The sequence below is a fragment of the Myotis nattereri genome (assembly GCF_964212035.1).
Source record: "Myotis nattereri genome assembly, chromosome: 2".
NCBI classification, from domain to species: domain Eukaryota; kingdom Metazoa; phylum Chordata; class Mammalia; order Chiroptera; family Vespertilionidae; genus Myotis; species Myotis nattereri.
In genome coordinates this window covers 88169780-88197528 of record NC_138076.1, presented here as the reverse complement: position 1 = coordinate 88197528, position 27749 = coordinate 88169780, and the positions used below count along the sequence as shown (strand labels likewise).

Below are 27749 nucleotides of genomic sequence, written 5' to 3'. Positions count from 1 at the left end.
TTAAAAAAATGAATTCTTGTTTGAATATTCTGCTTCACTGATAACTTTTCTCACCTGTCAGGCCCATACTGATTCATAATTGACCTCATATTCCTCATATAGAATTAAGTATGAAGTAAGGCTTAAATCAAAATATACCAAAATCCTCTATGAACATAGTAAATATAAATGTAAAGAAAATAAACGAAATACTTACCACCGGTTTGACAATGTTGGAAAGAAGTGCTTCAAAGGCTTTAGTTTCTTCATCTTTTTCTAAAAAATTTTTTTTTGAAAATTAAAAAATGGGCTTAAATGGAAGCATCCCACTCCCACACAATATGTCTTGTAAAATAGGTTATTATTTGCGATTTTTACTTTCTAGCTTTTACTCCTTAGTTCATTCTTAGCTTGTGGCTCTCCAGGATTCTTCTGCTTCAGTTTCTATTTCCATTTTAACCATGATTACTAATTATAACACACACACACACACACACACACACACACACACTAGTCAATAAGATTTATATATAGAAAGTATATTTTTATTCATAGTTGTAAAAAATACTTGTTCTCTGTAGAAAACATGACATTTGGAGCATGACTAAATGACCAAAAGGTTAGAATATACTTTTACTAAGTTAAATATTGAGGAGAAATAATACCAAAAAGAATATCTGAGTATTTTAAATAGTTACCTTCGATTTCTGTATCCATTTGTGCACCACCTTTACCTTTTCCTGACTTGTTCTTTGCTAATCCTGTGTTTACCCCACTAGCATTCTGCCCTTTTATAAGTCCATTATGTTCACTTATGGGAGAAGGGCATTTCTGGGGTGATGATGGTGGACTACTCATTTTATCTTTCTGTGTTCCTTGGCGATCCTTTAATTTTTTCTGCAAACGTTCATAAGTTTTACTAGATCTTTCATCTCTAAAGTTGGACCTTCCATGTGTAGAGTGAGCATCTACGAAAAAATAAAAAATAAAAAGACATTTACAAGGTCACTTTCTCCAAATACATTTATGGAATGAGAAAAGAACAGGAAATAAATCTATCATAATTATATAAAACAAAATATTTCAAAGAATAATTTTGCAAAAAAACCCAGAAAACAAAACCTATTTTTGTTTCTCCAACTGACAGAAGCAAGTTCTATGACTTGATTATATATATATATATATATAAAATAAATTTACAGAGACATTCCTTTCCTTCAACTCTTCCCAAGTAACTGTTACTCTTCATAGAAATAGCATAGTGGTATGCTATGATTATCATAGATGGGGAATAAGACCTGAATTGAGCTGTGGACAGTTCTTTTTCTTTTACTCTTTTGTACCCATTACTCTTAGCATCTCTTTTAACTTCAAACATATAAAATAGGTAAAAAAAACCCACCAACCACCACCTGCCTCAATTTAAATTCCCTTATAATTCAAAAAGCAAATCATCACTAAAAAATAAAGTTTTAGGAGTTAGCAAAAAGAAATGAGTGGATTGTTCACTAATAGAATTTTTGGATATTGTAAATTCAAGGTTATGATTTTTAAAAATGTATTATTTCAAATAAAAGTCACACAACAATATAATAAAATTAATATACTCAATACTGTTAAAGCAACTGTCCTCAGCTTATGTTTATTTTAAATTTAAAATCTGTAAAAATAACATTTTAAAACAAAGTCACAAAAATATCAGTCAAGTTTTAATTTATCAATGCTCTAACAAATTTAGTATAATATTCATTTTTTTGTTATATTGATCCTCACCAGAGAATATTTTTTCCACTGATTTTTAGAAAGAGTAGAAGGGAGGGAAGGAGGAGGAGAAAGAAAGAGGAAAGAGAAATATTGATGTGAGAGATACACATCGACTGGCTGCCTCCAGCATGTGCCAGGACCGGGCCAGCGATTGAACCTGCAATTAGGTATGTGTCCCTTGCCAGGAACTGAACCTGTGACCCTTTGGTGCATGGGCCAGCGCTCTAATCACTTAGCTACAATGGGTAAATAAAATTATATCCACATAATGGAGTATTTTAAGAATACTAAGGAATGGAGTACTAGTCATGCTACAAACTTGAAATGTATAAACCTTGAAAAAAATGTTAAGTGAAGAAAGCTACACACAATAGGCTACACATTGCATAAACACTTATATCAAATATACATATTGTGTGTACACTTATAGGAAATAGCTAGAATAGGAAAATACATAGAGATAGAAAGTAGATTAGGAGATAGGGTAAAGGAAAATGGAACTGACTGTTAATACACAGTTTCTTTTTGGGATGACAGAAATGTTCAGGAATTAGATAGCAGTAGTGAATATGATATATAGTGAATATACTAAAAACCACTGAATTGTACACTTTAAAGTGGTAGATTTTGTTATATAAATTATACCTCAATAAAAAAAGAAAAAACACAGAAACTGTAATTAGTATGTACTTTCAAAATGTAGTTATCCAAATGCCTTTATATTTTATTTATTACTCAATATAAATAAAATAATAAAGCAGCCATGGTGGAGGGGGGAGGGGACTACAAAGAATATGTAGAAGAGCAGGAACTTTATTATAAAAAAGATCTTATAGGGTTAAAATCTTCAGCAATGAACTAGCAGGGGCCATGGAAAAATTACTTAACATTACTGAGTCTCAGTTTCTTTATCTGTTATTTTGCAGAATTTTATTGAGGCTTAAGTGATATAACCCATGTATCAGCACAGTGTCTAGCAAAGTTCAGGATCAATAATGGTAGTTGTTAACGGTGAAATGTTGGATTAAGTACCACTTTGGGAATCTATACAAAATATGGAAAAGGATCATGGAAACAGCTACGGGTTATAAAATGAATTGTCTATTATTAAGATTCAGTGGTAAATTCTTTGGCTTATAACCTCATATACAATATGGTTCTTGTCTTCCACCACCAGGTAGCTTGTTTTTAAGATTTATACTCTTCATGGGTTTGTATGCTTCACTTTCCTTCACATCCCTGTGAATCATATCTAGTCTAATGTATATCCCCTTGGAATAAGAATGGTTTTTAACAATGCAAAACCGTAGTAACTGCAACACCTAATTTTTCTTAAATTCTCTCAAACACATTTAAAAATACTAAGTCATAATAAGAAAATAGAAGAGACTGATTTGTAATATAAACTGTTGCTACTCAAGCCCTGGCCAGTGTGGGCCAGGTGGTTGGAGCATCATCCTGTATACTAAAAGATGGTGGGTTCAATTCCCAGTCAGGGCAAATACCCAAATTGCAGGTTCTATCCCTGGTCGGGGAGCATGTGAGATGCAAACAATAGATGTTTCTCTCTCACATGGATGTCCCTCTGTCTTCCCCCTCTTCTGCTCTCTAAAAATCATTAAAACAAAAAACTCTTGCTACTCAAAAGTATATTCATTAGAATATTGCATGAGTCTCACCTGGGAGTTTGCTAGAAATGTTAGGAACCCAATCCAGACTTACAGAATCATGCATTAATTGGGCAATAAAAATAAGTTTGAAAAATAGATTGTATCTACTACTTACAGGCTGTATTACGTATTTTAAATTTTGTATTTAGAGTTATATCTTCTTCAGATTTACTAAGCATAAATGACAGGTTCTGCTAACTAACTGCAAGGGAAACGGTGATGAATAAAGCAGATTCAGTTTTTAGGGGATTTACAGTCAAGTAAGGGAGAAAGTCATACAAAAAATTCAAATTGTGCTCAGTTCTGTGAAAGAAACAAACAGATTTCAGTGCTAAAGACTGATAAGGCAAGGTCATGGATGGTTTCGCTGAAAGATAAAATCTAAAGGGAAAAAAAGAAGAAGGTTTCCAAGGAAAAGGGGGGAGAGCATTCCTGGTGGAGAGAAAACCATGTGTGGAGGCTCTGAGGCAAGAAAGCTTGGAGGTTCTGAAAAACTGAAGGGGGCTGGTGGGGACAAGAGGGAAATGGCAATCAGAAGTCATAGGACAGAGCTTTGTCCAGGGCAATGGTTGCAACTAGGGCAAATTTTGGCTCCTAGGGGTCATTTGGCAATGTCTGGAGATATTTTTAGTTGTCACAACTGGTTAAGGTGAGGGGAGGGTTATAGTAGAGTACTATTGGTATCTAGTGGGTAGAAGGCAGAGATTCTGCTAAACATACACAACAAAGTCAAGTCCTGTCTCCACAACAAACACTTATCCATCCCAAACATCAAGAGTACTAAGGTGGGGAAATCCTGGTCTGGGGAAGGGTTTAGAACTATATTTTAAATGCAAAGGGAAGTCACTAAAATAGAATAGTCTGATTTATACTTTTAAATGGTTATTCTGGCTGCTCCTGGATGATTTGAGGCAAGAATAACAGCAGAAAACCAACTGGGAAGATGATGTTGCACTTGTCCTGACAAGAGGTGATGGTGGATTAGATCTGAGTAGCAGTTAAGAAAAAGTAGATAGATTTGGGAAATTTCTAAAAATAAGACTAATACCAAATGATGTGGAGGAATCAAATTTTACCATCTGATTTTCATTTGAGCTAATTAAATGGACAGTGGTACTATAATGAGATAAAGATGACTGAGAAAAGCAGGTTCCATGATTAGATTTATGTTTTATGTTTTAGAAATGGTATAACTGAGATGTATGAGGGCATCTAAGTGGAGTTATCAAGAAGCCTGTTAGAAATATAAGTGTGTGGCTCAGAGAAGAGGTTTTGGTGAAGATACAAATTTGAGAGCTCTCAGTATATAGACGGTATTTCAAGCCACAGGAAAAAATAAGGAAACTACTTTGTGTGTAGGGTTGTCTATTCTTCCCAACAATTTATTAACTCCCTTGAGGGCAGAAGTTATGTTTGTCTTACTATTGTTTTTTTCCTCAATCTCTCAACAGAACCTAGCAACTTGGGTTAGTGGCATGACAGCCTTCAGGATTTAACAATGATGTGATAATTCCTGGGTGCAAATTTTTTAAAGAGCCTAGTCAGCCTAACAGAGGAGAGGACCTCTTGTTTGAATGTGTCCCCACTAAATATTGCTACATGATATATGTTACTTACCCTCTTTGATTTTGTTTATTCATCTGCCTTGAAGGATGAGCACGAGGATGAAATACTTAGTCTAGTGCTTAGATAACAGAAAATGATTGTGATACTGTTACCATTTTTTGTTTCTTTTATATAATATAATAGCATCTATTATATTAAGCAGAGAAGAGCCAACTCCATAAAACAGGAATATTTTTAATGTCTTACCTACATCTCCATATACTTGTGAAGATTGATACTGTGGCATATACTGTGTTGCCATGTCTCCAGCTCCAGTCACAGGTGAGTACATATGGCGTGGTGGAGGGGGAATCATGGTTGGGACAGGAATGAAACCTGGCAGAGGAGGATGAGGAGAACGATGTATGACTGTGTGACCACCAGGATGAAACTCTGGTGCTTGAGGAACCACAACAACTCTTCGAACACCATTGTCTTCAATAACCTATAAAATAAACATTAGATTAAAAGTTTCTTCCATAAACTGTAAGCAATTCTTTTGAAATATGTTACTTTAGAGTAAGAATTTTTACACCATTAAAAATTAATTTAAAAAATATTACAGAATCAATTTAAAAAGACTTTAAATACATTAAGTATATATGAATTAGCATTGAACAATATGAAGTAGTTTTTGTTATATAATACAATATAAATCTTAAAACACTAATGAGATTAGCAAAATAATAATATAAACAATGAGCTATGATATTAGATATTATCCAATGTGCTATGTGCATCTAGTGATGTGGTAAAAATGAAGGGAGATTCAAGGGAATTTTTGGTTTGGACACAATAGGGTCATGAATTATTTTCCTTTACTGTATTATGGGTAGGAGTTGAGGGAAAACAAGACGTTGCGAAACAGAAATAGGTAAAAAACTGGATCCAGACTCCTAAAGCTCAACCATATATTGAATTCAGGTACAAAATTCTTATGACCATGACCAGTACAATTTTAACAGCTGAAGATAATTTTAAGGGAGACAAACATCTAATATAACACCACTTAAGAAAAAATATTTGTGGCTTCAAAGTCTTAGAAATTACACATTTTAAAATAGGGGCCACATTGTGGGAAAGGACCTTTTTCTTTTTTTTCCAATCCTGGAAACAATACTCATTTATTTTGTTTAGAAAACAATGTCCCTGAAACTCAACTTCCTTCATTATAAAGAAAAAAAGGTATTGGATTAGAATGATGATGCAATTCACATTGTTGTACATTAATTAGGTACATAAATAATTGGAAGCTGAAGAAGAGATGAATGATACACAAAGCAAAGGAAGTGTATACTCTGGCTGTTAAAATAACTGAGAAAAAAGGAACTGTGGGAAAGGATTTTTTTAAATGATGAATTTTTTTCCCTTTAAACCTCACTGAAGCAGCAAGGACATATAGGAAACGTCAAAAGGATATAGGACTTTATCTCAAAAATTGGAATCCCTCTATTAAAAGTCTCTACTCTCTTTAGACTTAATTGGTTACTGTTGAGGTATAAAAAATGTCTAATAATACCTTTCCTAAGGAAACAAAAAAATAATTAAAATGTAAAGTGCTATCTTAAAGGAAAATCCAGATATTTTTCAGGAAAAACAAATTTTATTATGCTTAAAAATAGCAAATTTTATATATAAACATATTATGTGCTTGGTAGATATATTAGAAAACATACTTATTTGGGGGTACAGATAAGCCTAAAGTAAAAATAAATTACTGCTTTAGAAAGAAGATAGTTACTATTAAATAGTCCATTAAATTACCACTCCCTCCCCCCACCCCCCTGGTTGAAGTGTGAGATGACTTGCCTGGAATATAGGTCTAGAAGACCAAATAAATTCACTGTGTTTTTTAAAAAATATACTAGCTCTAGAATTGGAATGCCTTGCTTCCAGCAAAATGGATGCCTCAATATCCCATCTTTCTCCCTAATTAACTCAGTTCTGGATTCAAACTCAGACAAGTGTATATATCTGGACACAAAATTGTATCTGAAGCCCTAGCTGAAGAGAATCTGGAAACTGTTCATAGCTTCGTAGCCTCTCACTTTATAGAAAGGGGCATTAGAAGAAGTTTAGAATGAATTTTAAGTGGCCAAACCACAGGGTCTGTTACAATATACTGTTATTACCTTTAACAACTCTCTAACTCACAAATCTCAAATGACCTCATTTCTGATAGGATTAGACCTGGCATTCAACCTGGCTCTATAACCCATCTTCCTAGCTGTTCTTTCTTCTACACCAAATCCTGAACCCTTAACTCTAGCTAGGCTGGTATACTTAAAAACCTATCTTCATATATACATTTCTGTATCTTTCCTCTACACTTTGCTTTTCCTTAATCTAAAACTACATGGATCTATCTCATTTATTCTTCCAAATCTACTTCTAACTTTACCTCCTCTACTCATTTAAAAAACATATTTGTTTATGAATAAAACAAAACATTGATAATTTAGGAGAGAAAAAACATTAGTGTGGTGTCTTTGTGGGGGCTCAAACACAGAGGGGCAGACAAAGAGAACAACAAAAGTAAATTATTTAGCATGTTGAAAAGTGATAAATACTATGGAAATAAAAAGGGCGAATTAGCCTGGCTGGTGTGGTTCAGTTGTTGAGTGTCACCTCATGAATCAGGAGGTCATGGTTTGATTCCTGCCCCACATGCCTGGGTTTCAGGCTTGATCCCCAGAGTGGGGTGTGCAGGAGGCAGCAGATGGATGATTTTCTCTCATCACTGATATTTCTCTCTCTCTCCCTCTCCCTTCCTCTCTAAAATCAATAAGAACATTTTAAAAAGGGTGAATTAGAAGGGGACAAGTTATAGTATAAAATAGAGTGATCAAAATAGGCCTTACTGGCAAAATGAAATTTGAGAACAGACTTGAAGAAACTGAAGGAATTAGCTATGCAGAAATCTGGACGAGTGTTCTGGGTAGAGGGGAGAGTTAAAAAAAAAAAAAAAAGTCCTTAAAGTATGGTGGAAGTGAGTGGATCAGCATAAAAGAGGACAAAGGACAGAAACAGATGAGGTCAGAGAGATAGGGAGTGAGGAGAACCCAGGTCAGGTAGGGCTGTATTAGCTATTAAGGACTTAGACTTTAGCATTTACTCTCAGTAAAATGGGGAACCACCACAGAATCTTGGGGGTAAAAATGATAAAAGCCAGTGGTTCCTAGCCAGAGGTGATTTTGCCCCACAGACATTTGGCGGTATCTGGAGATATTTTTGGTTGTCACAATTTGGGGGTGGGGGTACTACTGTCATCTACTGGGTATAGGCCAAATGCCAGGGATGATGCTAATTACCCTATAACACAGAAGACAAACCCCTACAACAAAAAATTACCAGAACTACAATGTCTATAGTGCCAAGGTTAAGAAATCCTGATATAGAGTCAAAACCAAGATGGCGGCATAGGTAAACACCGGAAATTGCTGCCTCGCACAACCACTTCAAAAATACAACTAAATGACAAAACGGACATCATCCAGAACCACAGGAAGGCTGGCTGAGTGGAAATTCTACAACTAGAAGGAAAGAGAAAAGCACACTGAGACTCAGAGGAGGTGCGGAAGTCAAGTACAGAGGTACGGAGGCACATGTGGAAAGGGCAGGCAACTGAGGACGCAGCTGTCTTTTTCAATCAGGAGGGAGTCTCAAGCTCCCCATGGCCCTGACTCCAGTTCTGGGCGAGTCTCTGGGGACCAGACTCATACGGGGAGAAACTGGACTGTCTGGCAGAGGGCAGAATTTGAGGGCGGCTTTCTCTCAGAGGTGCTTGCAACGATTACTGCGGGACACTGAGACCCGGGGCCTCTTTGGGTAGGACTGAGGATCAGCCATAGCTGTTTGCTTCACCCTGTTGATTCCCTAAGACCCCGCCCCACCCAAGCTGTGTGCAGAGGCTTTTGCACATGAATGACCTGGCCCCTTGCAATCTAAACTCACCTAAGAAACTGCAGCTGGGTCAGAGAGACCCAGAACATCCAAAAGAAGGCCCAAGGCCCCACAGCAGCTTCCATGGCTTCACAGCTGGGCCTCATTTGGGCACCTCCAAACCCCAAACAATGAAGAGGAATCTGCAGATCTCTCCATAGCTCCTGCTGGGTAGCCTCAGGCAGAGGCTAAATTAGAACTTCCTTGGAGATCCAAGTGCCAGTGTACCCAGCGGTCAGAGTGGGACCATCCAGATTACAACTCCTCAGATCCATAACGGACACACTGAGGGGGCAGAATCAGTGAGCACCAAAGCCCCACTGAAGCAAGTCTTGCCCCAGTAGGGTGTCTCCAGCACAGAAGTTCTCCTACCACAGACACAGCTGATTCTCACAGCCAATTGCCCTGGAGGTCAATTCCTCCCAGTGATACCTACAAAAATCAAGGCTCAACTACAACAAGACTGTGCACACAGCCCACAAAGGGGTGCACCAAGAGTGTCCACCTCAGGTAATTGGGGAGGCTGAGCTACTGGGTCCTATAGGACACCTAGCATAGAAAACCACCCTATCAACACAGGGAAGCAGCCAAAATGCGGAGACAAAGAAACAGGTCACAAATGACAGAAATGGAGGAAAGCAAACTACTGGATATAGAGTTCAAAAGCACACTTTTAAGGTTTTTCAAGAATTCTGTAGAAACCGCCGATAAACTTAGTGAGACCCTCAAGGTTATGAAAAAGGACCAACTAGAAATTAAGCATACACTGACTGAAATAAAGAATATTATACAGAGCTCCAAAAGCAGCCTAGAAGAGTGCAAGAATCAAGTCAAAGATTTGAAATACGCAGAAGCAAAAAACACCCAACCGGAAAAACAAAGAAAAAAGAATGCAAAAATATGAAGATAGTGTAAGGAGCCTCTGGGACAACTTCAAACGTACCAATATCCGAATTATGGGGGTGCCAGAAGAAGAAAGAGAGCAAGATATTGAAAACCTATTTGAAGAAATAATGACAGAAAACTTCCCCTACCTGGTGAAAGAAATAGACTTACAAGTCCAGGATGCACAGAGAACCCCAAACAAAAGGAATCCAAAGAGGACCACACCAAGACACATCATCATTAAAATGCCAAGAGCAAAAGACAAAGAGAAAATCTTAAAAGCAGCAAGAGAAAGAAAGTCAGTTACCTACAAGGGAGTACCCATATGACTGTCAGCTGATTTCTCAACAGAAATGATGCAGGCCAGAAGGGAGTGGCAAGAAATATTCAAAGTGATGAATGCCAAGAACCTACAACCAAGATTACTTTACCCAGCAAAGCTATCAGTCTGAATTGAAGGTCAGATAAAGAGCTTCACAGGTAAGAAAAAGCTAAAGGAGTTCATCACCACCAAACCAGTATTATATGAAATGCTGAAAGGTATTCTTTAAGAAGAGGAAGAAGAAGAAGAAAAAGGTAAAGATAAAAATTATGAACAACAAGTACATATCTATCAACAAGTGAATCTAAAAATCAAGTGAATAAAAAATCTGATGAACAGAATAAACTGGTGAATATAATAGAATCAGGGGCATAGAAAGGGAGTGGACTGACAATTTTTGGGGGGAAAGGGGTTGTGGGGGATGCAGGAAGAGATTGGACAAAAATCGTACACCTATGGATAAGGACAGTGGGGGGGGGAGGGGGAAGGGCAGAGGGTGTGGTGGGAACCAGGTGGAGGGGACCTATGGGGGGAAAAAAGAGGAGCAACTGTAATAATCTGAACACTAAAGATTTAATTAAAAAAAAAAAGAAATCCTGATGTAATCTTACATTTAATAGGGTTACTCTGGCTGTTGAATTAAGAACAGAATGTAGGGCAGGGGCAAATTCAGAAAACTATTGTAGTAATTTAGATAAGATATGGTGGTGGCTTGGACTAGGGTGGTAGCAGTGGAGGTGCTATATATATAATCTGTATATACATAAAGGTAAACCACAAAGATTAACTCATGATTCTAAAGGAGAAGTGAGAAAATAGTTTATAGATGATGGTCTTCTATTAACTATGATGGGAAAGGCTGTAGGGTAAGAATAAGTTATTTGGGGAATACAGATTTGGAGTTTTTGGTTTGGATGAGTTTGGCTAAGTTTATGAAACATCTAAGTGAAAATTTGGAGTAGGCAGCTAGATATAGTAGTTTGCAGTTCTGGAAAGATTGGGAAAGGACAACCAAGTGAGGTGGGAAGAAAACTAAGAGAGTATGGAGTTTGGTGATATGTATCAAGGATAAAGGATCAATTTTGTCAAATGCTGCTGACAGGTTAAGATGAAGACTAAGAACTGATCATTGGATTTAGCAATGTGGAAGTCATTGTGACCTTGATGAGAGAGCAGTTTTGGTGTACTCATAGGGGCAAAGCCTGACTGGTGTGGGTTTAAGAGAGAAAATGGGGAGGAGAATTAAAGAACTAAAAGCACAATTTTGGAAAGTTTTTCTGCAGAGGAAAATATGGAACTTGGCTGGTGACTGATAGTAGTGCAATCAAGAAACTTCATACTAATAAAAATGATCCATCAGAATGGAAGAAATTGATGATGTAGAAAAGAGAAAAGAAAACTGCTAAAAATGCTAGAGCAGTAGTAGGGCAAACTGCGGCTTGAGAGCCACATGTGGCTCTTTGGCCCCTTGAGTGTGGCTTTTCCACAAAATACCACATGCGGGCGCGCACCTACAGTGCGATTGAAACTTCGTGGCCCATGCACAGAAGTTGGTTTTCAGCCTGGGTGAGTCTATTTTGAAGTGGAATTAGAAGAAGTGGGGGGTGTTGGTCGGTGGGGCGACAGGAGACACTGCACAGGCGGGCCACAGGATACGCAGCGCAGGGTCAACCTCAGCAAACGTACCTCAATCAGATTGAGGACGTTTTTAGCAAAGACCAGCTTAGGAGTACCCTAATTAGGTTAATAACAATGTACCTACCTATATAGTTTAAGTTTAAAAAATTTGGCTCTCAAAAGAAATTTCAATCATTATACTGTTGATATTTGGCTCTGCTGACTAATGAGTTTGCCGACCACAGTGCTAGAGTAATGCCCTTGAACAGGCAAAAGGGCACAGATCCAGGACCCCAGTAGGGGCATTGAGCCTAAGAGTGTGTGGCACGAGATGACAAGGTAGAGCACGTAATTCTAGATGCTCATAGAGATGTGGGGCTAGGAAACTGTGGATGGTTTCTTTAGATTGCTCCCCATGAACCCTTTCCTGGGCAGCACAATCTAACTGATGTCTCTCTCCTATCATTTCTATTGCATTTGTTTTGTATCACTTGTTAGGTATAACACTGTAGTATTCGTTAATTTTCCAGATGCATATGTCTTACTCTATAACTTAACTCTAAGTTCTTCAAGGGACATGTATTAACTATTTAACCCTCATAACAATGCTACTAAGGGGTACTATTATCATCTCTATTTTTTAGATGGGTTAACAGGCACAGAAATGTTAAATAACTTGCTAAGGTTACATAGTATTTGAACTCAGGCAATTTGGCTTCACTGTTCTTACCCACTTTATGGGTATAGCATCCACAAATACTTGGTCTTCTAGCTTTTTGTTTTGTTTTTCGAAATTTCACAACACAGATGAGTTCTCACTGGTGAAAAAGAAAATGGCTAAACTGCTTATGAAATTAAAACCACTTTTTCTGCTGAGAAAGAACATTTAAAGTACAAAGACAAGCTGGGGGGAAGGGAAAATGGGGAGTTATTATTATTATTTGTTGTTAATCCTCACCCAAGGATATTCCCCCCCACCCCCCTTTTTTAAAGAGAGTGTAGAAAGAAGGGGGTGGGCTGAAGAGATTGAAATAGAAACATCAATGGGATAGAGACATCAGTTGGGCCCAGGGATCAAATCTGCAACCCAGGTAGGTGCCCTTGACTGGGATTCAAAACTGCGACCCTTTGGTGCATGGGCCGACACTCTAACCATTGAGAAACACCAGCCAGGGCAGGAGTTATTGTTTAATAGATATAGTTTCAGTTTTGCAAGATGAAAAGATGTTAGTGATAGTACAACAGTGTGAATGTACTTAATGCCACTGAACTATACATTTAAAATGTTTATGGTAAATTTTTTGTTATATGTATTTTACCACAATTAAAAATAACAAAAAGTTAAGATGTTGAGGGAAAAAAAGGGGCAAGATGAGGACTAAATGAGTATGGAGACCTCAAAACTATCTGCTAAGTTCTCTAGCTGCTGAGAAATGGCCAACCATGTAGACAATTAATTTTATATCAACAGGGTACACTGATGATTAAAATAAAATCAACAAGTAAAAAGGAAAAATATGATCCAAATTAATTTATGTAAATAAAAATTAAAACAAAGACAATGAAATATAAATCAAATGGGGATATCACAGTAACCACATATGCCACCTAATTTCTAATTAGGAAAAGCCCTGTTTTCTTTCCTTGAACATAGACATAACTGAGAGGGGCTGCAGAGAAAGGTGTTTGTGTTTACTGATATTTTATACTGTGTATGTGTCTTCTTCACCATACTATACAGTCCATGACAAATTTATTTATCATTTTTTCCTGGTGTAGTGCACTCAGCACTTGCTCAAAAATTTTTTTGTTGAGTGAATGATAATGAAAAAAACCCAAATGTCTTCTATTAGTTTTACTAGAATGCTACATTCCCCAACCCCCCCCCCCCCCCTTTATAAGAACACCAAGCCTTAGCTGGTTTGGCTCAGTGGATAGAACGTTGGGCCTACGGAATGAAGGGTCCCAGGTTCGATTCCAGTAAAGGGCACATGCCTGGGTTGTGGGGGGCATGCAGGAGGCAGCCAATAAATGATTCTATCTTATCATTGATGTTTCTATCTCTTTTCCTCTCCCTTCCTCTCTGAAATCAATAAAAATGTAAAAAAAAAAAAAAAAAAAAAAAAAAAAGGGAACACCAAGCTAACAGGGTTCTGTGATTTCTTCAATTCTCAAAAATTTTGCTTCCCTTCTACTCTATGGCCTTACCCTGAACCCAAACTATTCCTACTTCAAGCTATTCAACAATATAGGTACTTCTGACCATTCATCCAACAGATCTTTATTTTACATATCTACACACACACACACACATAACATACTTTTTCTCTCTGGCTCTAACTATAACTCGTCATCCTATTTAAACCTCTATATCCCCCTATCTTCCAATTTCTTATCCTACCCATCTTTTTTGGCTGTTTTCTACAGGAGAGACAGAGAAGACTGAGCTCAGACTGGCAGACTGGTTTGGAGAACCTTTGGAAAATTTACTGACCTCCACTGATGCATGCTGACATAAAGGTCAAGTGCAGCTCAAAATCATAATCTGAAACTTCACCTGATTTGCCCTCTCCCTGAATTATGAGATCTACCCCTCCCTGTTGAGTACCCTTTCATACCATAACTATCTACAGTCCATAAAAAACAGGGAGCCATTACAAGAAAGGCAGGAGAGAACTTTGGATGTTACCTTTCAGGAGTCCCATTCAGGTTGTCTATATTCATCCCTAAAATACCAAGTGTTGGAATAAAAAGTTATGCTTTTAGTGCCTATAAGTTAGTATTATTTGCCGGTAAGTTAAGCTCCTTTGACTCCTGTTACCTTTTGCTTTCTGTCATTAACTGCTTAGTGTTTGAGTTTTACAGTTTTTGTTTCCCCATTTAATATCTTAGTTCATTCAGTTGGCACACATTTCTGCCTCTATGCAGTATGTCACACTCTCACAAACTTTCCTTTCTTATGTGTTGAACTACAATAATAAAGCTCATTGAGGTCATGTCTAAAATTATGTTTGCAATTAGAAAAAGGGCTAAAGAAAAATATACTAAGTGTTTACAGAAAGTATTTCTGGATTACAATATTCAATGTAATTTTTTCTCTACCTTTTTATATATTTCCCAAGTTTTTCTACATAACAATGATTAGGAAAGTAGTTTAAAATGTACAACTATATTTGTTATTTATCACAAAATATATTTTAATTGCCTTATTTGCAAAATTAATATTCCTTTTTATTTAAGTTGCTGGTGAACAATTTCATTTTGCTTTATGCATATCATTTAGCTTTAGGTCTCCCTATTATATTGAACAGTAGTGTTATGGTAAACAAAATTTTTTTAAATAATAATTTTTTTAAAAATGGTAATCCATTTTTCTGATTTGATAATAAAAATTATGTGTATTACTAAAAAACTAAGTCACGATTCCCATTATTAAGTAGAATGCTACAGTATCATAGGAGTAAGGTGCAAAGATTATAAAATAAACAATATTGTAGAACTCCTGAATAAGAATATAAAGGCTGTCTAACACAACTGGCAATTTTAATAGCAGGTCTGGGCTGTGCAAATTCTGCAAATGAGAAATATAAAACCATTTACTCCCAAAGCTACCCAATGTATGACATCCTGACTGTCTCATGTTAATGAAGTTAAAATATATGCAAGAGTTAATGAGTTTATTTTTAAAGTGGATCTCAACTTAATAGGGACATGCCATTAGGACAAATATCACAAATTTGAAGGTTGTTATATCCTAGGTAAATCATGATTTCTTCATAAGTTTCTTCTATTAAGTACTTTGATTAAATTTTGATCTTAAATTAAGATTGATTTATCTTTGGGACTTTTCGTTTTTCTTCTTTAATATACTTAATATACTCTTAGGTGTATGTATGCCACATTATTTCCTCAGTGATAGAGCTAAAAAGTCCCAACACTGGATTTTTATTTTATACTAGAGGCCTGGTGCATGAAATTTGTATATGGGGGAGGGGGGCCTCAGCCCAGCCTGCACCCTCTCCAATTTGGTACTCCTCAGGAGATGTCCGATCGGGCCTAAACTGGCAGCTGGACATCCCTCTCACAATCTGGGACTGCTGTTCCTAACTGCTCACCTGCCTGCCTGCCTGATGGCCCCTAACTGCCCCCACTGCCAGCCTGATCACCCCTAACCGCCTCTGCCTGCCGGCCTGATCGCCCCTAATTGCCCCCACTGCCAGCCTGGTCACCTCCAATTGCCCCCCCCCTGTCGGCCTGGTCACCGCCAACTGCCCCCCTCTGCTGGCCTGGGTGCCCCTTACTGCCCCCCTCTGCCAGCCTGGTCGCCCCTCACTGTCCCCCCCCGCCGGCCTGGTTGCCCCCAATTGGCCTCCCCTGCTGGCCTGGTCGCCCCCAACTGCCCCCCCCCCCACCCGCCGGCCTGGCAGCCCCTCATGGCCACCCCTGCCAGCCTGGTTGCCTCATGCAGCCTGCTGTTCAGTCATTTGGTCGTCCCTCACCAACCCCCTGCCAGTCTTGTTGCCCCACACAGCCTGCTGTTCGGTCATTACTGTGAAGGTGTCCTGACCAATTTGCATATTACCCTTTTATTGGTATAGATGTTTCTATTGATTTCAGAAAGGAAGGGGGAGGGAGAGAGAGAAATATCAATGATGAGAGAGAATCACTGTTTGGTTGCTTCCGGCACACCCCCTACTGGGGATCAAGCCCATAACCCGGACATGTGCTTGAAGGGGAATCAAACCGTGACCTCCTGGTTCATGGGCCGATGCTCAACCACTGAACCACACTGGCCAGCCATTTTTGCAGTCCTTGTTTTTCTGACCAAACTTTTTAGGATATATATATTTGCTGAATCCCATTGATGATACAGCAAAAACGTGATGATACAGCAAAATCACATGATGATACAGCAAAAACATTATTTGACCTTCCTTGAGTCAACAACAACACATAGGCAAGGGATGAAGGTGATTAAACCTGATGCCATGAGGAGAGATCAGTGCAAAAGTCTGAAAGGAGACTACAGATAGCTATTTATAGGTTTAGCATGTGTGCTATGTAGCTCCTATTAAGCCATATACAACCTATACTTTATTATAGTCACCTGTGTGTCTTAACATTTAGTTCAGTTCATAGCTTCTAAATTTGCTATATAATTATGTTTGCTTATATGTCAAGATTTGGATAATTATCAAGTGCTTAGCTGTGCTAGAACTAATAAGTATTTTCTAAAATCAGAAATTGCATTTTCACAGTGATGCCAAAATGCTAGAATCCATTCTTGCATAGTGGGTACTTATATTATTTCAATACTTATAAGACTAGATTTTTGTCTTTGGATTACCCTGTGTAATGGAAAATGATACACTTCCTAGAGATAATCTTAAATTAAGATTGATAATAGTAGCCCACTAGCCTCACATAATCCTTCTAGTAAGATAACTGCTAAAGCTCATTCACTTATTTGACAAATATTTATAAGACACTACTATATTCTAGTTACCACAGAACAAAAATAATTAAAAGGCATCTCTTAGCCTCAAGGAACTTAAAATCCCATAAGAGAAAAAAAATATATGTACATCATAATATTAGATGGTGTAGTAACAGCATTAACAAAACCATGGAGAAAGGAAAACATCATGTGAGTATGTGAGTAATCATGTTTGGCTGCAAAAATGATTAGATATGTGATTAGACCTATCAAGAGAAGGGTAGGACAGAACTGTGAAGGCTTTATATGTCAAGAAATCTAGACTTCCTTGAGTGAACAAGCCAACTAAAGGCTCTTTATGATAAGAAGTGAAAAGTTCAAAGTAATATGGGAAGATTATTTTAGTGGCTCTTGGCCTAAAGATATAGAACCTCACAATATTCTGGCATAATTAGGAAGGAAATAAGAGAGGGCCTGAAGAAAATTTCAAGTATAAATTCATTGCTAGGAAAAAAAACTTTGTACTCCAAAAGAATTTTAGGAATGAGTACAAATTATGCAGAATCTTAGTAGCAGAATATACTGAACATCTGCAGTATATTATAGTTTAATTAAGTTTGCCTGTGTAAACTGTGTAAGTAAGTTAGTTATACTTTATTCTTTAAGTCAGAAGTTCCCAACTGGTGTGCAGGGAGACCTTACAGGTGTGTGATAATACTGATCCTCTTAGTCCTTAGAGTTGCAGGTTTACAGGTCTCAGTTCCCTTCGATTTACTACAATGTGCCGGGTATCTGTGAGTCATTGTGTGAATAAGGTTGGAAGCATATCTTGGGTTACTTCTAAGCAAATAATTTTAAAAATGTTAGTGTAGGTACCTTTTAACCTTTATAGTACTTACAACAGTCACATATTCAGAGAACAAAACTCTAGAATTTATTCTCTATTATAATTCAACACCCAAAGAAAAACTAAATGATGAGTGCTACCAATTTAATTGTTTTCTCCTTTCCAAATACACCAATGTACTACAGTACTTGAAACAGATTTACCAAAGATACACTGTATTGGGAAATTAAAGTAACATTATGTTCTCTATTATATAGGTATTAAAAGAAAAATAACATAAAAACATACCTGTGGGGCATAACCAGGAGGCACGTAAATAGGAGGCACAGAACCATTTGGAGACATCATTGGAACCTGAGCAGGACCTGAATGGGCCACAGAAATAATGTATTAATCCAGGATTACTTAGCAAGCTAAAGCTGAAAACAATTTGAATTACACCTGAATACTTCATTTAAACTAAACACTCAAACTAATAGGGACTATATAACTATAAAAAGAAACTCAGATGATTCAAAAGTTATAATATATGAAACTTTATCTTATAAAGTGCACTGACTGCTTTAACTGCAGCTGTGTTTCTCAAACTTGCCTGGTGATCATAATAGTTACCAGAGAAACTTAAAAATACAGATTTCCAGGCTCTCCTAAAGATTTTTATTTAGTATGCTTATAGTAAATGGAGTCTTGAGTCAGTATATTTACTTTACAAATATCCCAGGTGACTCTTATTATTGTGCAAATGTAGAAACACTGACTTCCAGGAAAATAAAACCAAACTTTGCATATAAAACAAATGAAAGATAAAAAGGCAAAATTTTGAAAAGCAATAGGAAAAATCAAGAAAAACTCAAGAGGAAAAAAACAATAAAAGGAAGAATAGTTGGGAATTTGGAACTTGCTTTGTTAGGGTTAAATAAGCCTCTTGTGTAATGCGTAAGTCATGTCTGTGGGGGCCTGAGAACAAATAAAAACACCACATGTATTTTTAGTCACAGAAAAAAGGTTTTTGTTTCTTACACTGAGAAGTTCTTTAAAAAGAAAAAAAATTCAGCTTGTTTTATTCTACGTTTCCTTTCATTTTTACAGTGTTACCTTTTCCAACCAACTTTTATAAATATATCTTGTTTACCTTCTCTCTTAACCTTTCTGAAATAAAACAGACACTTTGGAAGGTGTGTTTTATTCTTTCTAGGAACTAAAATGTTACTTGCTTTATTTAACTTAAAAAGAAAATCTCACCTTCAGATCCCCTTTTCCTGGTAACTTTAGACTGCATTGTCCCGTCACCCAATGGTTTTAATAACTTGAAATGAAACTTTCTCAAAGAGCCTTACTCATTTCTAAGGAAAGAGAGGTACCCAAGAGTCTGATGAAGAACGTAATGGGGAAAGAGTTCCTTTTATATGTAGAATTTCAACCTGTAGTACATATAATGGATCTTAGTTATAAAAGAGGAAAAACTTAATTATAGGGCAGAAAAGAAACAAATTTCACTGGTAACATTACACATACGTCAGAAAAACAAAATAAAGAGCATGGAGGTTGCCAGCAATTCTATAGATAGCACCGTTCCTCTTTCTAAGGAAGGAGAAGGGGTAATGATCATCAACAAAGTGGTAGTGGGAGTAGGAAAAGGGAGGTGAGAGATAGGGAAAGAAACAAAGAAGAATGTAGGAAAAAGGGGGATCCAGGAAAGGAAATACTAAACAGTGGAAAGAAAAAAGGGGAGAGAGGAGAGAAGGGAAGGTAGGGAACAAGATAAAGGCAAGAAGGGAGAGAGGAAGGGAGGGGCAAAGGAGGAGAAGCAACAGAAGAATAGGGAGGGTAAGGGAGAAGACAGGAAGAGAATACAGAGGGGCTGGAAGGAAAGGAGAGAAGGGGAGAGTAAAGAAAAGGAACAGGAGAAAGGGAAGAGAAGGGGTAGGGAAGGGGGAGTAGGGAAAACACTCAAGTAGTTAAGAAGAAGTATGGAGTGCATGTGTATGTATGTGTGGAGGGCAGACTACCAAATTATGCTATGTAATAGATGATTATAAAAATAACTTTTCAATAAAATACTCTTCCCATTCAAAACTAGCCCACTAAATACATGAAGCTGTTCAGAATATTATCTTACAATATCTAATTATATATAGCTAATACTAACTTACTGTGTGACAGGCCTTTTATGTATTTTTTTTTTCTCTTTATACTTATTCTATTAGGAAAATATTATTACTTTCATTTTCCTGATGTGGAAATTAAGGCAGAGAGGTTAAGCTTACCTAAGTGGTAAAATTAGGATACAAAATCAGGCAGTTTCATTTCTAAGGATATAGTTCAATTACATATTCAGGAAACATTAAAATAAAATATTATGCATTACTGGTAACTAATGTAATTTGAGACTTAAGCATGTGCTGATGCTTCTAAGAAAGGTTAAGGCCTCATTATCTTTAGAAAGGAAAAACAAATTTTTCTGAAATTTAAGACATTACTTATTAATTTACTAAATAAAATTTGTGAGGTGCTTTATAACTCTGGGCAAGAAAGGCTTCAACTAAAACTCACCTTTTAACTTCTATATGCTGGACTCAAGAAAAAATGAGAACAGTTTTAAACTAATGCTGGTTTACTTCTGAATCTTGAGAGTTGGCTTAGAGTCCAGGGGTGGGCAAACTTTTTGACTCGAGGGCCGGAACAAAAGCATGGATGGAGTGTTTGTGTGAACTAATATAAATTCAAAGTAAACATCATTACATAAAAGGGTATGGTCTTTTTTTTTTTTTTTTTAGTTGTATTCATTTCAAATGGGCCGGATCCGGCCCGCGGGCCGTAGTTTGGCCACGGCTGGCTTAGACAGATATTATTAATCATATGTGAACTTTAACTGGGAACCAGAAAGAGAATTCCTTGAAAATCTTGTCATCTTAATAAAGGAATTTAACATTTATTGAGTTTCTACTATACATGCCATGGACTGTGATTCTTTTCACATGTTGCCAAATTTAATCCTTGTATCAAGTCATCAGTATAGTGTTGCTATTTTTTTCTTTTTAGCCATTAGGGTAAAAATGTTACTGCTGATTAAATTTAAACCTGTAAAACTACATAACTACTTTGGGTTGCCCTTCTTTTACTAAAAACATTAATATGTGGTTATAATTCAAACAATATTATACTTTGAAAGCTGTCAAATAGTTTATAATTTAGTAGTATGAAATTCTACTTTAGCCTTTAATATATTTAAGTGTGTTACTGAAAACAGAATAAAACAAACCCAACCCAAAATAAACCAGTTGTAAATATATTACTAGTTGCAGTCCTGGAATAATGATTAACTTCCCTAGGAAGTAATCATTTCACGCTAGCAAGTAAATTTCCTTATCCTGAGGAGGAAATGGTGCATGATTAGCTTTTAAAGAGGCAATTCAGGGGTACTATATTTATACCTAAAATACTGGTGTGAAGTAACACTGAACACTGAACTTTACATAAAACTACCATTGTGTAAATATAGTAAATACAAGTACTGATGTTTTGAACTACAATATTTACATTTCTGTTGCTATTCCTGACTATAGTAGCAAAGTCCTAAAACCTTACATTCTTGATGCAAATGATTGATTACCTCCTTAATACAATGATACTTTTTAATTTAGGGAAGTATTAAAAGATTAACTACAAACCCTAATTAAAAGCAGTGAGGGGAATTTTATTCCAATGAAGCAGGTAAATGTGTTACAGATTGTACCATTAAATGCACATCTGCATATGAGTAGCTATATTTGAATAACTGTAGATACACCCAGCATCTTCTGAATAATCTACATGATTTGAGCAAAATCTGCCCAAAGTCATAGAGCTATTATTTTTAAGGGCATATTTCTTATTCCAAAATCTTGCAGAAGAAGAAACATTTTTATTCACCAATCATCTTAAGAAATCTGAGAGCCCCCTCACCTCAATTTCTTAGAAGTGCCATCAATAACTTATTAAAGGTGATATATCATCTAGTACAAGTAAAATTCTATTTTCTTTATTGGCATACGTTCACATTTAAGTTCTTTTAAACTAATGTACAAATATTTCTGAATTTAAATTCTTAAAATGAAACGAGCTGCTGATGTGCTACACATTCTCTTTATAAGCAAGCTTTCACAATGGCTTCCAAATATTCTGATGCCAATGTTCAGATTTCAGTTGTAAAAACGAAAAAGATAAAAACGCTGGAAAGAAATATTCTGTGAAATATAAAATCAGCCCAACTCTGACCTTTTATAACTGCGTGGCAACAATTTAAAATATTTTTATAGCGATAGGCTTGGCAGCTACTGAAACACACACACACACACACACACACACACGCACACACACACACACGCAAGCACACTTTAGCTTAATACAGCACTTCCTATGCTTTAAAATAAAAACAGAAGGTTCAAAAACAGTCAGCAAATCTTACCACTCATTTTGTTTTTACAGTAGCAGCAGGGAACAAGAAAATCCAACAAGGAAACAGCGTAGTACACGTTAACAGTTTTAATTGGAGAACGGTTCGCTTTTTTTCCCCCAAAGCTGAGGAAAGAGCCTTTGACCGAGTCACGTGACGCTATCACGTGACCTGCAGTTAACCGCGGAAAAGGAAGAAGGAAAAGCAACCGTTCCTGAAGGCAGCGTTTCGGATATAGTAAATGATTAAATGATTTCTCCTGTCGCTGCCTTTAATTTGACCTTCTTTCAAATTCCCTTATGAGCCAACTCAAACGCTCATTAAAATACAAATACAAAAATATTTGATGTAAAACGATTCTCTTTGTTTACGTGCTCCTCCAGTAATATCTCAGGCAAAATCTTCTAATTCAAATTTTATTATCCAGCCTGCACTTTTCCTTTAGAAAGTTTAGGATATGTATAACATTAATTTAGAGGATTCACTGTAGAATTTCTTTGTGTAACTTGATCCACATTCCATACTCAGCCCTTAAAAATGCCCATAAAGAATTGACTAAGAACATAAGCTTGATCAATGTATTCCCCAAAGGGGAGATTTATGTTTCAGGCTGGTATTTACCCCTGAAGCTAATAATAACAGCTACTACTTTTATTTTGGTTTTCTTTTTCTTTTCTTTCTCTCTCTTTTAAAATTTAAGATTTACCCTGGATATTAATACGGATATTTGGTGGATGGCATTTTTACTCATATCTGAGAAATCTGAAAAGATAGATCATGGGTTCGGGTTTAGTAGGCTTAGAGTACTTTACCCAGGCACAGTTGGAGAACAGGAAGGAGACCAAAGATTACAAGAGAGGGGTGAAGATTGTAAAAACTTCTGGAGGCCTTTTCATCACTTTATGGTGATATGTTAGTTAAGGAAATGTATTAATAGCTAACACAAATATACAGGTAATGGTAATTATTATGATTTGTAACAAGTTGCAGAATGGAAAGAAAATGAATTTTGGTATAAAAAGATAAGTTTTAATAACAGCTTCCATATTTATTAGCGAGGCAATTTATTCTTTGAATCTGCTTCCTTCTGCAAAAAGGTTAAAATAACCTCATAGCATTGTGAGAATCATATTTGATAAATTTAAAGTACTAAATATGGTTGGCACTGCTCAATAAATGATAGTTAATATACATAAAAGTATGATCACTATTCCCTGCCACCCGCCCCCCCCCCCCAAAAAAAAATAAAGTTATATAGTGCAGAATATATACCAGGCATCATCAGGAGTGTTTTACGTGTGTTAACCCACGCAATCCTCACAAGAATTAAAGTAGGCATCAGGCAAAGAAACTAAATGAAGTTAAGTAATATGCTAAGGGCACACAATGAAGAAAATCCAGTATCTAAGGCTATATTAAACAGTTAACCATGTTCAAAAGGCCAGTCTCCAAAATAAGTGAACAAGAACTGACAAGGAATAACTTGACGTCAATAAATACATGCTAAACATTCCAGAGAAGATAAGACCATAAAGACCATTCTCACACATGGGGAAGGGTAATTGTTAACTTCTGAGTTCCTACTAAAAGGCAAGAATGGCCTGAAATATTGGACTCAGCCTCAGTAATTCCAACCATGCCTCTGATCTTCAGTCCCTAAACAAAAAGCAAGCCCCTGCAAGCCCACTTCGTCATTTTGGCTGTGTTCTCACACAGCTGTGTTTCCATTTCTTTCTTTTTTAAAAAAATTAATTTTTATTGTTGACAGTATGATATATGTCCCCATTTCTCCCTTTTGCCCCCTTCTACCCACTGGTTACCTTTTCAATGGTGCTCAGTAGAACCATTTCCCCCGTTATAAATTCCCTTATGTTCTCAACCTTTTCACAGAACAGCTGTTCATGTACTTCCCTTAAATGAAACCTGGCTCTCCCCTAGGACAGTTTTTCTAGCAGCCCCTGGGAGCAGAGACCTCCCTTTCTCTCCTGAGGCAGTCTCCAGATACCCCAAGGCTGCTTCCCCATTACCACTGTTGTTCCCATTTCATGCTAAAGTTTCTTTTTCCTTGAGGTTATACCATATGAGTATGTAACTTTCTACCCCATTTAACTGCTGTCATGCTCAGTCCTCACTGAGAACTTTGACACTATTTCACAGTTCTCAAAAATCTAGCCTCAAACTTTCTTGAATTCTTCTCTTCCATTCTGTTTTTAGTAACCCATGTTCAAGGACACATCATGAAACTTTCACTTAGAATTCCACTCCCATGAAACTTTAAAGTTTCATGAACAAAATAAACTGATGAACAAAAGAGATCCAGAAACATAGAAGTATGGAACAGACTGACAAATCTCAGAAGGAAAGCAGGGGTGGGTAGATAGAGAGTGATTAACTGGGGAACTTATATGCAAAACCCATGGACACAGACAATAGTGCAGTGAAGGCCAGGGAGAGGTGGAAGCAGGGTGAAAGGGGTCAATGTGGGAAAAAAGGACATCTGTAATACTTTCAACAAGAAAGATACATTTTTAAAAAGTTTAATGTTTTAGTTTCTGGTTACCATATCTATCTTTCATCTCTCCAGTTCTCTTCTACATGTGTTTTTTTTCTCATAATGATCTCCCCTTTCTTCTGATTCAACACTGCCTTCACAGACTTACTTTCTTTCCCATCCTCTCCCCTGAAAAATCCCCAAATCCAATCAATCAGATAATCACCTCTCCTTCTCTTAGACCTGAACTATAGAAATCAAATAACACTCAGGCCCTAGCTGGATTGGCTCAATGGATAGGGTGTCAGCCTGTGGACTGAAGAGTCTTGGGTTCGATTACCATCAGGCGCACATGCCTGGGTTGTGGGCTTGATCCCCAGCAGAGGGCGTGTAGGAGGCAACCAATCAATGATTCTCTCCATCATTGATGTTTTTATCTTTCTCTCCTGCTCCCTTCCTCTCTGAAGTCAATAAAAATATATTTAAAAAATAGCACTCAGACTGTCATGCTTATAAATTTAGTTATCTACAACTTCAACTCAGCTGTCAGTATTGCTCAGGAATTCTTTCAGGAATTTATCAATGATTAAACCATCCTGTTTTCTAGAGAGATTATCAGAGATCCTCACTACTCTTTTTTAAAAAAATACATATTTTATTGATTTTTTTTTTTTTTAAAGAGAGGAAGGGAGAGGGACAGAGAGTTAGAAACATCGATGAGAGAGAAACATCGATCAGTTGCCTCCTTTACACTCCCTACTGGGTATGTGCCCGCAACCAAGGTACATGCCCTTTGCTGGAATCAAACCGGGACCCTTGAGTCCGCAGGCTGACACTCTATCCACTGAGCCAAACCAGTCAGGGCCTCACTACTCTTTAAAGACCTTCCCCAAACTGACCTCATCCACATATGTCAGCATAAAATTGAACCCTTTCAATGTTATTTTCAGAATTATTGTTCCTTCACTAGGTCAAAGCTATCTCTCCACATTTACACTTGTTATTACCTCCACTTTCTTCTCCACTCGGTCTTTGCTTTATTGGTCATTTTGGTCTCATTCAGTATTTTTACCTGTCTTTAGGACCATTCTAAGGAGACTCAGTTCTAAACCTTTACTATTGTTGCAATTGCCACAAAGTTCTAATGCTGAGAATTAGTGACATGATCCATACTTTCAAGGATCTTTGTTATAATGGGGAAAGTATAAAATAGATGTATTTTACATTTCCTAAAGAACTTGTTAATTCAAGCAAGTGCATAAGTCAAAAATTTCCATATAAAACATAGTGAGAGGACACACTGAGAGTATTACAATTACAGGAATGCATTATACAATGATGAGGATATTTTACATTTTCTTGAATTTCTTTAATAGTTTGAGAAGGGTAGATGTTAGTTCTTCTTTGAATATCCTGTAAAATTCAGATTTTGTTCAGATTTTGTTTCTTCTTGACTCAATTTTGAAAGTTTGTATGTATTTAGAAATTTATCCAGATTGTCCAATCTGTTGGCACATAGTTGTTCATAGTATTTTCTTATAATCCCTTTGTATTTCTGTGGTGTCAGTTGTTACTTTTCTTCTTTCATTTCTGATTTTATTTATTTGGGGCCCTCTCTTTTTTTCTTGTTTATCTTTTCAAAGAACCAGCTCCTGGTTTCTTTGATCTTTTGATTTTTTTTTAGACTATTCCATTTATTCCCATACTGATCATTATTTCCATTCTTCTATTCACTTTGGACTTCGTTGGTCTTTTTCTAGTTCCTTTAAGTGTAAAATTAGATTGAGCTTTTTCTTGTTTCTTGAGGTAGGCCTATAATACTATGAATTTCCCTTTCAGGATTGCTTTTGCTGTGTCCCAGAGATTTTGAGTTTTCATTTGTCTCAAGGTAACTTTTGATTTCTTCCTTTATCTCATTGTTAACCCATTCATGTTTAGTAACACATTATTTAGCCTCAATGTGTTTGTGTTTTTCAAAATTATTTTCTTGAAATTGGTTACTAGTTTTATACCATTGTGGTTAGAGAAGAGGCTTTTATGTTGTGTGCATAAATGTTTACAAGGCTTATATCCTTTGCTGGATTAATCCCTTTATCATTATGTAATGTCCTTCTTTTTCTCTTATTATAGTTTTTGTTTTAATATCTACTTTGTTAGATTTAAGTATTGGTACCCCAGTTTTTTTGTCTCAATTTACATAAAATATAATTTTCCATTCCTTTACTTTCAATCTTTGTGTCTTTTGTTTTGATGTGGGTTTCTTGTAGAAAGCATACATATACATGGGTCTTGTTTTCATATCCATTCAGCTACCCTGAGTTTTTTGATTGGAGCATTTAATCCATTTACACTTAAAGTGATTACTGATAGGTACATATTTATTGCCACTGTATTCTTTATAATTATGTTGGCCTTCTTTTTCTTTCTTCTTAAAGAAATCCTTTTAACATTTCATAATCTCTGTACACTGTTTTGAACTCTAGCCTTTATTTTATTTAGTTCTTTTTCTCCAGATTGCTCTTATTCTTTCATTTGGGGCATGTTTTTGTATCCCCATTTTAGCTGCCTCTCTGTACTTGTTTCTGTATATTAAGTAGATCTGCTGTCTCCAGTCTTGGTATGGTTGCCTAATGTAGTAGGTATCTTGTGAGTTTCAATGACACAGTCTGATGATTCTTGGAGCTGCTCCAGATGTAAAGTGTGTCGGTTCTGTGAGCCTTCTGTTGTAGTTGAGTCTTGATTGCTTTTGGCCTGT

At 36.6% G+C, this 27749-nt stretch overlaps 1 protein-coding gene across 1 annotated transcript in view; it reads right to left on the bottom strand.

Moving 5' to 3' along the window:
• Window positions 1-27749, bottom strand: part of FNDC3A (fibronectin type III domain containing 3A) — a 219592-nt gene that overhangs the window by 64752 nt on the left and 127091 nt on the right. The window contains exons 4-7 of the mRNA XM_081082785.1: window positions 18357-18433; window positions 5226-5463; window positions 678-947; window positions 197-255 (exon numbers count right to left, since the gene is read on the bottom strand). Coding sequence (XP_080938911.1) covers window positions 197-255; window positions 678-947; window positions 5226-5463; window positions 18357-18433 — 644 coding nt within the window. The remainder of the gene's footprint in view (window positions 1-196; window positions 256-677; window positions 948-5225; window positions 5464-18356; window positions 18434-27749) is intronic.